This window comes from Neovison vison, chromosome 3 (assembly GCF_020171115.1).
Source record: "Neovison vison isolate M4711 chromosome 3, ASM_NN_V1, whole genome shotgun sequence".
NCBI lineage: Eukaryota > Metazoa > Chordata > Mammalia > Carnivora > Mustelidae > Neogale > Neogale vison.
This window is the reverse complement of record NC_058093.1, coordinates 226,194,548-226,207,098: the sequence shown is the minus strand read 5'-3', so window position 1 is coordinate 226,207,098 and position 12,551 is coordinate 226,194,548. Positions and strand designations below refer to the sequence as shown.

General features: G+C 53.0%; 1 protein-coding gene across 2 annotated transcripts in view; it reads right to left on the bottom strand.

Annotated features, from left to right (window-relative positions):
- Positions 1-12,551, bottom strand: part of GCN1 (GCN1 activator of EIF2AK4) — a 60,482-nt gene that overhangs the window by 23,314 nt on the left and 24,617 nt on the right. For both annotated transcript variants that reach the window (XM_044244166.1, XM_044244167.1), the window contains exons 18-34: positions 12,370-12,529; positions 11,379-11,568; positions 11,173-11,297; positions 10,242-10,420; positions 9,833-9,926; positions 9,136-9,249; positions 8,845-9,043; positions 7,819-7,974; positions 7,151-7,332; positions 6,002-6,082; positions 5,507-5,650; positions 3,772-3,899; positions 3,360-3,549; positions 3,078-3,148; positions 2,261-2,426; positions 1,709-1,903; positions 107-353 (exon numbers count right to left, since the gene is read on the bottom strand). In XM_044244166.1, coding sequence (XP_044100101.1) covers positions 107-353; positions 1,709-1,903; positions 2,261-2,426; positions 3,078-3,148; positions 3,360-3,549; positions 3,772-3,899; positions 5,507-5,650; positions 6,002-6,082; positions 7,151-7,332; positions 7,819-7,974; positions 8,845-9,043; positions 9,136-9,249; positions 9,833-9,926; positions 10,242-10,420; positions 11,173-11,297; positions 11,379-11,568; positions 12,370-12,529 — 2,621 coding nt within the window. The remainder of the gene's footprint in view (positions 1-106; positions 354-1,708; positions 1,904-2,260; positions 2,427-3,077; positions 3,149-3,359; positions 3,550-3,771; positions 3,900-5,506; positions 5,651-6,001; positions 6,083-7,150; positions 7,333-7,818; positions 7,975-8,844; positions 9,044-9,135; positions 9,250-9,832; positions 9,927-10,241; positions 10,421-11,172; positions 11,298-11,378; positions 11,569-12,369; positions 12,530-12,551) is intronic.

Genomic DNA, 12,551 nt, shown 5'->3' with positions numbered 1-12,551 from the left:
ACACAAACACCCGGCCTTCATCGGGGAAGGAAAGGCCTGATTCCTTCCTCTGGAAGCTCTGAGGACCGACTTCCCACCCCAGGTAGCCCCAAGTCCAGACACTCACCCTCTCGCCGGCGGAAGTTCTTCTTGTCCTGGATGGCGTCGGTCAGCGCAGCCATCATCTCCTGCTGCTTTAGCGAGAGGATGCCCAGGCCCTTCACCAGGCCTGCCAGCCCGTAGGCGGCCCCTTTGCGCTCTGCGTACTTGTCTGACTCCAGCAGCTGCTGCATCAGCCTCTGGATCATCCCCCCCGCGTCCTCTTTGATGGCTGGTACAAGAGGTGGCAAGCAGCTGGCCACGGATTCCTGGACCTGCAGGAGAGGCCTGCCTTGTCAGTGCCATGGCTCACCCACTGCCGGTTCCTGGGGGCTTGCCACAGCCATCCGCAGCACCTCACCGCCAGATGTCCCCCAGCCCCATCCCAGCCATGGCCTGTCAGATCGCACAGGGCATCAGATAAGCAAACAGTGTTACATGTCCTTGGATGACACAGGCTCTGTCAGGGTGCACACTGCATCTGTGAGGACTGGTCAGGTGAGAGAAGCGCCAGGAAGACCCACTCACATAGAAAGATCTAGAGAGAAGTGCCCAAGTAGGTGTGCCTGGGTGGCTCAGTGGGTTAAGCCTCTGCCTTCAGCTCAGGTCATGATCTCAGGGTCCTGGGATCGAGGCCTGCATCGGGCTCTCTGCTCAGTGGGGAGCCTGCTTCCCTCCCTTTCTCTCTCTGCCTGCCTCTCTGCCTACTTGTGATCTCTGTCAAATAAATAAATAAAATATTTAAAAAGAAAAAAAAATGGCCCCAGTACCTCAGTTTTCTAACCTGTCAGAGGCACAGGGAATTCAGCTTTGCCTTACAGAGCCAGGCCCAAACCGAGTAGCTCTGCCTTCTAGTCACAGCTCATGAAGACTAATGAGAGAGTACCGCAACAGCTTTCAAAATTTGATCAGTTTTGTAAACCTGCATTTGACATATTCTAGGTGATCCAAAATGCAAGTCACTTTGGGAGGGGAGAAGGGTGAAGTATGTATGTTTTTCCAAAAAGAAAACAACAATCAGGGACGCCTGGGTGGCTCAGTTGGTTAAGCAGCTGCCTTCGGCTCAGGTCATGATCCCAGGGTCCTGGGATCGAGTCCCACATCGGGCTCCTTGCTCAGCGGGGAGCCTGCTTCTCCCTCTGCCTCTGCCTGCCTCTTTGTCTGCCTGTGCTCGTTCACTCTCTCTCCCTCTGTCTCTGGCAAATAAATAAATAAAATCTTTAAAAAAAAAAAAAAAAAGAAAACAACAATCATTACACCATGGCTTGGAGACTGCAGTAAACGGAGTGTGTAAGGAATGCAAAGAGGATCAGGGGAAACTCAACAGAGGGAGCCATCTTTTTTTTTTTTTTTTTAAATCTTGATATCCCCAGTGCTGGGCTTATACTAAGTTACAAAAAGGCTATTAGTAAATGAGTAGAAAAAATGAAAATATCTAGAAAATCTATTGGAACAAAGTAACTCCCTTTCAAGGTACTCTTCACTACAAACCAGGCCAGCCCGAGAGGATGACTCCTTGCAGAGAAAGTAGGACCCTGATTCCCAGCTTGGCCCTAGCACCCCGCTGCACACCTGCAGTGCGTCCCAAACCCCGAGCTGGCTTGTAGGCCCTTGGCCAGGAGGCAGGTACCTGTTGGGAGGGGGTCGAGAGGGCGGCGATGAGCTTGGCAACAATGGGTTTCACTTTGGGGTCGCTCTTGTCCAGGTGCTTGGCCAGAGAGCCCATGAGGACCACCACACTCTGCCGCACGGCATCATAGCTGGCATCGTTGGGCGCGTTCTTCAGGAACTCCTCGAACACCGGCAGCAGCGAGTTGACATTCTCCTGGAAAGCCAAGCCCACCCAGAGCCTCACGTCAACCCTGCAGTCTGCGTCTGGACATGACCATCTTCTGCCCTGAGGACTGAGCTCGAGCCTGGCTTCAGGACCACATCCTGACAAGGCAGCCAGCAAAGCCAGCGGGTTGCCCAGTTTTCTGGCAGGAATGCAGCAAACTCAAAAGAATTTAACACCATTTGGGGGTCCTTTTGGCTCAAAAAAAAGAGAAATGAAATTTTCCATGGGTGCCAGAACCCTGCCAGATCTCCTGGCGCTCAGCCTCCCTATGTCACACGACTCAGCCCTGCCTCCTGCCCTGGCCCAGCCCGCCCCCCGCCCCCCACACTGGCTGAGACGGCTCACCTTCCCGTGGGCGTTGAGCGTCGCGAGAGCTGCATCTAACATACACTTCCGGACATCTGGGTTTCGGTCGTTGAGAGCATCAGGGACAAAAAACTGGAAGAGGGGCTTCACCTGAGAGCTGTCCAAACACTGGGAGAGCTTGTTCAGGGCCAAAGCCAAGCCACACCTGGGAAGAAGGGGGAGCGTGTCAGGGTCAAGGGCTGGTCGGGGGCCTCCTCTGCGGCTGGACTCTATCATGGCATGCCACAAGGGAAAGGAAATTGCAGCAGCTCCCTCTGGGGTGCAGAGCACAGCATGGAGCCCACTGCCTGGTGCTTACCCGGCAGTCTACACAATAGTCTCAACAACCCATTTCTCAAATGGAGACCTGCCATCTGCCCAGAGTTTACTTCCTACGGGGTGACCCTGGCCAGGGACCAGCTCTGCTTCTGTTTCCCCACGTGACTGCAATGCCTACCCTTCTACCTCCAGAGCAGGCTACAGGAGGGAAGGGGTAAAAGAATCAAATGTGAAGGTGTTTGGAAGTAAATCTACTCTAACGTGATTCTATCCTTTTCAGCTACAGAACAGTAAAAAGGTCCCCAGGGGCCTCTGAGGAAACAGAGGCTGGGAGGAAAGGAGACACCTGCCCCAAAGTCACCCAGCTAGCCCAGAAGGAGCCAACACTTGAACTCAGGTCTTTCCGACTCAGAGGGAGGTCTTTCCCTTTCCCTCCACTGTATCATGACTCCACGCTACCTCCTCTCGGCACCCAGCCCAGCCAACCTGCAGTATCTCAAAAGGTCTGAGTGGAACAAGACTGGGGCAGCCGTTATACCTGGCCTCCCACTGATCTGGAGGAGATTCGGAGATGACTCGTCCCAAGGCATCCAGCACTGGGGGTGGCCGCTGCAACAGAGAAGCTGATAAACGCGCTGCAGTGGCAAAGGCACCCCAAGCAGGGTGAGCCAGCCAGCCAACTGGGAGGTGGGATATCAGTCACAACCACCTTGGGCCACAGTGAGCTCCAAGACTCTTGTCTGGAGCAAGTCTGAGGCCGAGCGGAGTCCAACCCAGCCTCCCCTGGCCCGGCCCACAGCGGGGTGCACAGGCCACTCACATAGAGCTTCTCCTGGTAGATCTCCATGAGTCTGCCCATAACCTCTGCCGCCTGCCGCTGGTACCGAGCCACAGCTTGGGAGAGGGCTTCGGCCCCAGCCTGCCTCACAGCTGCCTCGTGATAGATGACATCGTCGATTAGCAAGGAGCAGAGGTCTGGCTGCAGATCTAGCCCCATCATCGACCAGAGCCTGTAGCAGACCAAAGGCAGGGACTAGCTGGACAAGGGTCTACAGCAACTGCCCCGCCAAACCCGAGGACCCAGCCCTACTCTTGCTGTAGGCTGAGTACTCTGGGTCCAGTTTTTTCATAAGGGGAGAGGCAAGAGAGTAGGGAAGAAAAAAAAAGAAAAAAAAAAAAACCCTCAAAACAAAACAAAAAAAAGCAAAAAACAATCTTCTGGGGGTTCTCACCTCTCAGCCAGCTTCCGGATCTCCTCCTCCTTGTCAAACTTGACCACCCAGAGCCTCCGCAGAAGGTTCAGGCCATTCTTCTCGTCGGTATCAGGCGCTGGCAATACCATGTGGAGTTCCATCAGCCCCTGAGAGGGGGTGGGATGGGACTGAGTAAGGCTTGAGTTTTCGCAAGAGCTTCTTTTTTTTTTTTTTTTTTAAAGATTTTATTTATTTATCAGAGAGAGAGGGGGGGAGAGAGAGAGCACAGGCAGACAGAATGGCAGGCAGAGGCAGAGGGAGAAGCAGGCTCCCCACTGAGCAAGGAGCCCGATGCGGGACTTGATCCCAGGACGCTGGGATCATGACCTGAGCCGAAGGCAGCTGCTTAACCAACTGAGCCACCCAGGGGTCCCTTCGCAAGAGCTTCTAACCGGCCTCTGCACCTCCCTCTAAGGCTGCACGTTCAAAGACCTAGCCACCAGCTGCATGCGGGGCTTCAGAGTTAAATCAATTAAATTGAACTCTAGGGGGCGCCTGGTTGGCTCAGTGGGTTAAGCCTCTGCCTTCGGCGCAGGTCATGGGATGGAGCCCCGCCCGCATAGGGCTCTCTGCTCGGCGGCGAGCCTGCTTCCCCTTCTCTCTCTGCCTACTTGTGATTTTTCGGTCAAATAAATAAATAAAAATCTTTTAATAAATAAATAAATTGAACTCTAGGTTCCTCAGTCACACCAGCCACATTTTAAGCGCTGGCCAGCCACACACGTTGGCTGGTAGCTCTCACACTGGACAGCACAGATATAAAATGCTCCCATCACTGCACAAAGCACCACTGGATAGCACCACCAGTGCTAGGAAGAGCCTCACGTTAGCTCAACTTGTTAGCTGCTCTGGCTCTTCGCACAGCTTTTCCTTTGGGAGATGATGGGCAAATGGGAGTGGAATCCTTTTTAACGTAAAATTTAAAACTTAACTCTCAATGGGCAGGACAAAACTTTAGAAAAGCGACATTCCCTTTGTCTGTCCTGGAGAATTTGCCACACTGCCACTGCTTCCCATATTTTGCCAAGAGCCACTGAAAACTGTCACAGATTGGTAACAAGGGGCTATAGACCGACATTCAGGAAGCCCTGTCTCAGACTCCAAGGGGATCCTTTAATTTTTGGTCCAAAAGCACTAAGAAAAGCCAAGTACAAGGTGATGGGTTGAAAAAACAAACTTACCTTCTGAATTTTATCTATCTATACAAGTACCAAGAGATCCACCTGGGTGGCTCAGCCAGTTAGCAGCTGACTCTTAATTTCAGCCCAGGTCATCATCTCAGGGTTGTGAGACTGAGCACCGCATCCCGCTCTATGCTGAGCATGGAGCCTGCTTACGATTCTCTCTCCCCCTCTCCCTCTGCCCCCCCACTCTCTCATTCTGTTTCTCTAAAATACATACATACATACATATATGCACATATATATGTATATATATGTATATTTATATATCTATAAATCAGGTGAAGGCTTCTAAAGTAAAGACAAAAAGCTAGTGACACACTGTGACAACTGATTTGTTGTTTCCCTTCCTAGAATGATCCTGACCCGCCCCGTGACTTCTTCTCTTTGTCTCCAGGACACACAGGTGCTGATGAGGTATCTCCCATCATCATTTGATGGGATCATTTAAAAGAATGTCCCTCATGCAGTTCAAACACTTGCACTGAGGGACAAGGAATACCACAGTGGCCCCGCAGGGAGTGGGCACCTACCCGGAGTGCAGTGTCCCGCACGCTGGCACAAGGGGACTGCAAGGCACAGAGCAGCACATCCACCTCCTCCTGCTCTGCAAAGGCACAGCCATCCTCGCCACTGCTGCTGGCACACAGGGTGGTCAGGGTGTCTGACGCCAGAACCTAAAGAGGATTTTGATGTGCTGGGCTCAGTTCAGCAGACTACTTACTTCTGTGGAGTCAGAGACAGTGGGCCGGGCCATGGTCTGAGGAGCCCAGAGAGGGATCTGAACTGACAATGCCCATCCTAAAGCCCTAGTGGGGAACCCCTGCTCCAGCCTAGGCCAGTGGCAGGCCCCAGGCAGAACCCCTCACTAGCTGAGAATGTTTGGGCTGGCTTTCTTAAAAGCAGCCCTTTAGCCCAAATCCAAATGAAGGCTGAGAAAGAGACCTAGGACTTGACCGCAAGCGCAGGGACCTGAACTCAGGGTCACAAACTGAGGTCTAGCAATAGCCAGCTAAAAACCAGATCACCTGTAGGCGGGGAGAGCCTGTCCCGATCACCCAAGTCAGAAGGCGCAGCATGGCCACTCGAGGCAGCAGCTCCGGGCCATTCTAAGAGAGAACAGCAGGTAAGTCAGGGTGAGGCTCTGGGGAAGGTCTATAACCGGGCCTGGCAGCACAAGCAGCAGCATCCTCTCACCCTCAGGGAAACCCTGTCAGGTTTACCACTAACTCCATGGGAGCCAACCCTCGTCAGCCAACATCCTCTGAGACTCCAAACAGATCATTCTGAAACATACTTGAGATTCACAGAACGTGAAATGCAGATGACCCCCTAAACAGAGGGATACTTAACTTCATAAAAGTAGAAGAGAAACAGATAAAAAAAGGGGATACCAGTCTTTTACCCATCGTTGGCAAAGTTAATGACGATTTGAGGCTGTGTTGGGTATGGGGGGATGGGAACTCCTGGTGAGGCTATAAGTCAGAACGTGCTGCGTGACCTAGTAACTCCACTCCCGAGAACGTGTCTCATGTGGGTGCACAGGGGGCCAGGGCACACCACAGTGCTGCTCACACGGGGAGAAGTTGGAAACAACCTTAAAATATCTATCGACAGGTAAAGAGTTAAGTGAAACATGGTACCCCCACAGCAGAGAACCCTACACAGCCCGTGAAGCCACTGGCATGGAGACCAGAGTACATGATCATATGAAAGAAGCAGGGCAATCTGTTTTGGCCTTACTGTGTGGGGCGATTATTTTTTTTGTTTGTTTGTCTCTGTGTTCTTAGAATTTTTAAACATATGCATGCATTAATCTGTCACACTTTCAGAACATAATCTGTTAAGAAGGAAACCCTTCAGTGAATAAGGTCCAATCTCACAATCACAAGCAAGTCAGAGGCAAAGTGATCAGCGTAAATCTTCTGACTTAGGAAAAAAACTTCACACAATAAATTGCTACAAAATCCTTCCATTTCTCCAGGTCAGAAACTCTCAGAAGCCCTGTAAGCTTCTTTGAGGCCGTGAGTGCTGCACTACGGAGCACACTTGGCCGCTGTTACACATTCATGTGCACACTCTATGACCCCACCAGCACTGCTGATGGGCCAGCATGGAGAGCCGCTGCCTCCCTGACCCCTCTCAAGCCAAGGGTAGAACTGAGCAATCCTGCCAACCTCGTCCACACGTCCAGGGGGGTTGCTGGGAGAGGCCCTCAGCTGGGAATGGACGGTGAGGATCTGAAGAATCTGGGCCATGCGCTCCTCCTCCTCTTCGCTGTGGTGGGGCATCTCAGTCAGCACCATCTTCAGAAACGGGAAGACTAAGGAGAAGGCTGGTGCAGACAGGGGCGCAGCATCTGTGACAGCAAAAAGCGGACACAATCTTGCAGACATCTATAGAGCTGCTGCCTCGGTTTCCATCCTCAAAGTGTGTGGGGTGGAGGTCAAGGACGATGGAGGCCTTTTCTGACGCCCAGAAGCACTGAATAGGATGACAGCTGGTAGCCCAATTCTGAATCCTGCTCCAACTCCAAACACTGCCCAGTTCCAGGAAGAGAGCGTTAAAACACACAAGCAGCTTATAGTTATGGGAAGCAAACTCCCAATGGAGGTCACAGAGACTCACAGAATACCAGGACTCAGAAATTCTCCATCTGGTCCAACCCCCCACTTTTCAGAGGAGGAAACAAAGGCCAGGAACAGAAGTGACCTGCCCAAGGCCACAGCCTCAGGAAGCCCTGCGTGGGGGGCACTGAGGCTCAAGCGCCTGCCGCACCTGCCGCACCTGCTGCACCAGCACATACGGCCCAGTGCCGACTGCCCTTCCCTGCCCTGTTCCTTACCTGGCTCACCCTTGCCCACTCTGCTGGTGATGGTGTGGCTGTGCAGCAGGGTCACCGCCCTCTTCACTGCCACGGACAGCTCTTCCTGGCACCATGACTTATCCAGGGCACACTCTGGCTTCAGCAGGCGTAGAGTCACGTGGCTCACCAAAGTGCCTGTGTCCAAGAGAAGGAACCCAAAGAGGATGACCAATACAGAGACATGGGATATGCCCAGGCACAAACCAGGGACCCCAGGCACAGATGCCTCACGCTCTTACTTAAAAGTAATCAATGCTGCTATGCCAAAATGTCCTCAACCTAATTTCTCATTTCATCTTCGCAACAGCACTGGTGGGGGGGAAGAATGCAGATAGGCAGGCAGGAGCTGTCCTTCTGACACTAAGTCACATGTGAGCTACCCAGGGTTGTTCAGCCAAGGGTAAAGCTCTGAAGCTCCCACATAATAAGCCCAGCCAGCCAATAAGTTTCAGCAGGCTCCAAAGGTGCCAATTTTCCACTCAGAACAGTTCCCAGATTCTAGCCTCACCCACAGGAACATCCCCTGTAAGCTAGAAAGTCTGTTTAACTCCCAACAGTGAAGTTACCATAATGTCCAGCCACCCTACCTGGTCTTCATAGCTCCACAGCTAACAAAAAGCTAAGGGTCACAGAGACCCCTTATCAGGGACATGGGGCTGCTCAGGAGCTCTGGGCTGCATGTCCTGACCACGTGGCACCAAACCAACCCCATTACCACTGAATTTCTGACTTCTTAGTTTTAAAACTGCTACAGAAAGACCACACTGATCAGTGGCTAAAACTTCGTACTCAAGAGTGAAGGCACAGCAGACATAAGGGGAGAGAGGAGGCGGCTCTATGTCCGTACTGAGGGTATGCAGCTTGGGCTTCCAAGGCTGCTTCCATATGGAAACAGAAGTCAGAGGCCCAGACCACCACACACCTCCCCATAAGCGCCCGGGAGCACCCCCGCCCCCCTCCCAACCTGCTCTGGGCCATGCCCGCAGCCAGCAAACAAGAACTAACCCAAAGCCTTGAGCCTCGGGGGCATGACGCAGGCAGCCAAGGACAGGAAAGGGTTCTTGATCCTGGGAGCGGCCAGGGGAGATTTCAGCAAGGGCAGGAAAGAGTCGACCAAAACAGGGATATACTGGGTCAGGCCAGAGGGGTTCTTGGCCAGGATGGTGTCCAGCAGGCCCAGCGCCGCCTCCAGTTCACCGTCCAGCTGCAAGCAGAGTTGGCCCAGGAGGCAGGTCAGCAGGGCCTGCTCCAGACAGCGAGGAGCGGGTTTGGCCTGTGGGGAAAACAGCCACTCACCTCCTGCAGCCGTCTCCGGATCTGCGCTTCCTTGTCCAGCTGGGCCTGCAGCATCTCCTTCTGCTTACTTGTCAGCTGTACCTCCTCTTTTATGCCTTTCTTCTTCTTTATCTCCTAAAATCAATGAGCAAATCGATTCCATTTCCAGGAAATGCACCTCCCTCCCTGCCACAGAGCAGGGAGAGACCAGTCCCACAGTCAGCACCATGCCAGCTCTAGTCTGTGACCTGGGCCCCCAAACCCACCATGTGGCCTCCCCAGCCTCCCACAGAGTCCACAGCCACCTGGTTTCCAGAGGATGGAGACAGCAGTGGAGAAGTAATTTCTTACTGGATTCTCTATTGACAAAGGCAAGAAGAGCCTTTTATATGTTAGAAAAACAAAAGTCCCTCAGTGTGCTGGAAAGGGTATTCTAATCATGCGGCTTCAGAATCTAAACCTTTGCCTCCCTCCTACAGACGCTCTCCCCCAGTATAAACTGCAGCCTGGAAAAGGCCAAGAAATCATTCTTTCATTCAACAAGCATTTACTGAGCACCTCCATTGGTAGGGGAACCCGGGACTGGTGGAAGGGTCAGAAGAGTGTGCACAGGCCTCAGGATGACCCCAGGGAACAGTATACACGAAGTCAGGAAAGTCACCAGGCTGAGGCCACCAGGCTTAGCAGCCACCCCACATGTGTCTCTTCCAGCACTCACCTCCTTGAGCTCCAGCTCGATGATCTGCTCCTTGAAGGAATAAGCTTTGTTCTCTCGCTTCATGTTAGCCTTCTTTATGCTGTCCTGTTGCGCACTGAAACATCAAAGTGGGTGATCAGCCAGCTTCAAAACAGCCAATAGGTCCTCCAGCCTCCCGCCAGTCGTGAAACTCCAGCTAGCCTTGAAGCTGCATGCCCCAGCAGTGTGCGGGCTACATGACACTGGGATACTCCTGTATCCCAGGCCTAAGCATGTGCCTGGAACAGAGCAGTACTTGTTCAACGAATGGATAAGCGATTTCATTTATTCCTTGAAACATTCACTCCTTAACCCTATAACAGAGGCCTCTCCCTCTTACAGGTAACAAAATCAAGGCGTGGGACAACTGAGCCCACGAGTGGGGACTCACCTCTGGATAATGGATTTGTCATACAGCTCCCCAGCAGGGGTCTGCATGATGGCAAACTCCTCCCGCGTCACCTGGCGCAGCGCAGGGTTCTGCACAGAGGCAGTGATGGTGCTGATGAGCTGCGGGAGGACCTGGTCCGGGGACAGGATGGACAGGGAGCCCATGGCATTCATGGAAGACTGTCAGACAAACACAAAGATGGTCAAGGTGTGCCAAGGCTGGCACTGCAGAGGGGTCCTGCCATGCCTAAATGTCCCCGGCTCTTTTTCTTGACCGTGCCTCCTCTTCTCTCTGAGCACTGCCCACCAGAGTAGACAGCCGCAGTGTGAGCCTGCCTTCTCGGCAAGCATTTCCCACTTGGTCTGGTACCAGTACCCTGACTGGGTGTCACATTCCCCCTCTACTCTTAGTGTCCATGGCATAGGTCGAGCTACTCCTACCTCTTCCAGAGGTGGGCATGTGACCTAGCTCAAAAAGACAGGGCCAGGACACCCAGGGCAGTGAGACCCTATGCCAGTTGAAATGACTAGAAAACACAAACTTTCCACTGGAGCTGATGGGGGATGAGCTGTACATCGGGAAGTGTATCAGCTGCCCCTCTAGGAGAGAAGGGGAGACTGCTGGAGAATGAAGCCACACCTCATGGACAGCAGAGATGAGTCAGACGGGAGAGACAGAGAGATGGAGGGCAAGAGAGCTGCCACCTACAGTGTCCTCAAGGTAACAACTAAGTCCCCATACCGAGCATCACAGTGACCAACCATACCGTGACTCAGAAGCAGGAGGATCCCTCTCATGCTTAAACCACTTTGCATTTTCTGTCACTTGCAACCCAAGGGGTCCAAGGCCACACTTCACCACACCTGCATCTATTTCACTGAAGCGTCTGACGCTCTGACCTGGAGCCAGAATTAGTCCACATGCCAATCACCTGGTTCAGGGGACTCTGCGTGGTGATCCTAGGGATGATCTGATCCAGGTGCCTGGTGATGAAGGCTTCCAGGTCAATCTTCATCCTGGCAAGAAGCGTCGGCCAGAGTCCAGCCTGCACTGCCACTGTAGGAAAGGGGAACAATTTGAGGCCTTCTGCCCGCCTGCCCTTATCCTGCCCCTCCTGTAACCGCCCCCGGCACAGACCTAAGGATGGGTGGTGCGAGATGATCAGCATCTCCTGGGCCAGCTGTTCGGTGTTAGTGATGTCACCCTCCAGTCCTGGCACCCCAGAGATCACACAAAGAGCCTCCTGCAGGACCCTCGGCGGGACGTATGCCTTGCCTGCCTCAGTCACCTCACCAGCGTCCGTCACCAGAGCCTCCAAGGGTAGCACCTACAAGGGAACAACTCATGAGCCCCCACTGCTCTGAGCCCTGGGCCAGCCTGGCACATAAGAGACAAAAGCAGCAAGGACACAGCAGCCTTTCACACATGTTGCTCTCTGGAGCTCCTGCTAGACTGAAGACTGATGCCCAGCTCCCAGAACAGGACCTGCAGGCTGGGAGATGTGCCTGGAAGGAGGAAGCACAAGTGACTTTGTAACTAAGATGCCCATGGTGGGAAAGGCAGCCACAGAAACTGGGCCAGAAGACCTAGGCAGAGACCACAAGTCTGTCACTGGCCCATATCCCTCAAGGGGGATTGCGGGGGAGGGAGGGAGGGAAAGAGGGCACAAAGAGCACTGAGAAGGGACCAGGTCTTTGGGGTCACTTCTGCCAACCACTGGCTGGAGACCCATGGCCAAGTCAGTTCAGCTCCAGAGCCCTGGACAACTCAAATAAAGTAAAGGTATTTAGCCTGTCTACCTTTTAATAGCAGTATGAAAAAAAGCAAAAGAGGGAATGGGTAGCAAATGCTCTAAAAATTATAAAGTGCTTTAAAAACAGAGTGTTTCTCCATTACTCAAGAATAAAACTACATGTCATGATACATGAGAAGAAAGAAAAGCGTCTCTGAAAAGAATTACGAATTACAAGAAACAAAGGTGTTATCAGAGCTCAAGAGCAGGGCAGAAGATTCTGGCGATACATAGTGTCTGAGAAAAACCCAGGAAGAGACCAGCCAAACTCCCTCAGCATAACCCGGAGGACCGAGCACATCAGCAAGCCCCAGTTCTGACCTCTGATGCCCTCACCTTGTGGGAACTGAGGACAGCCTTCAGCTCCTCCAGGAGCCCGAATGCCAGCTTAAAGCCCCCAAGAGAGGACAGCAGCTTCCGGACCGTGTGCTGGGCCTGCCGGCGCACGCGCCAGGTGCGGCTCAGGAGCACTGCCACCAGCGCCCGGTGGTACTGCCTGCAAGCACAGGGACACAGCA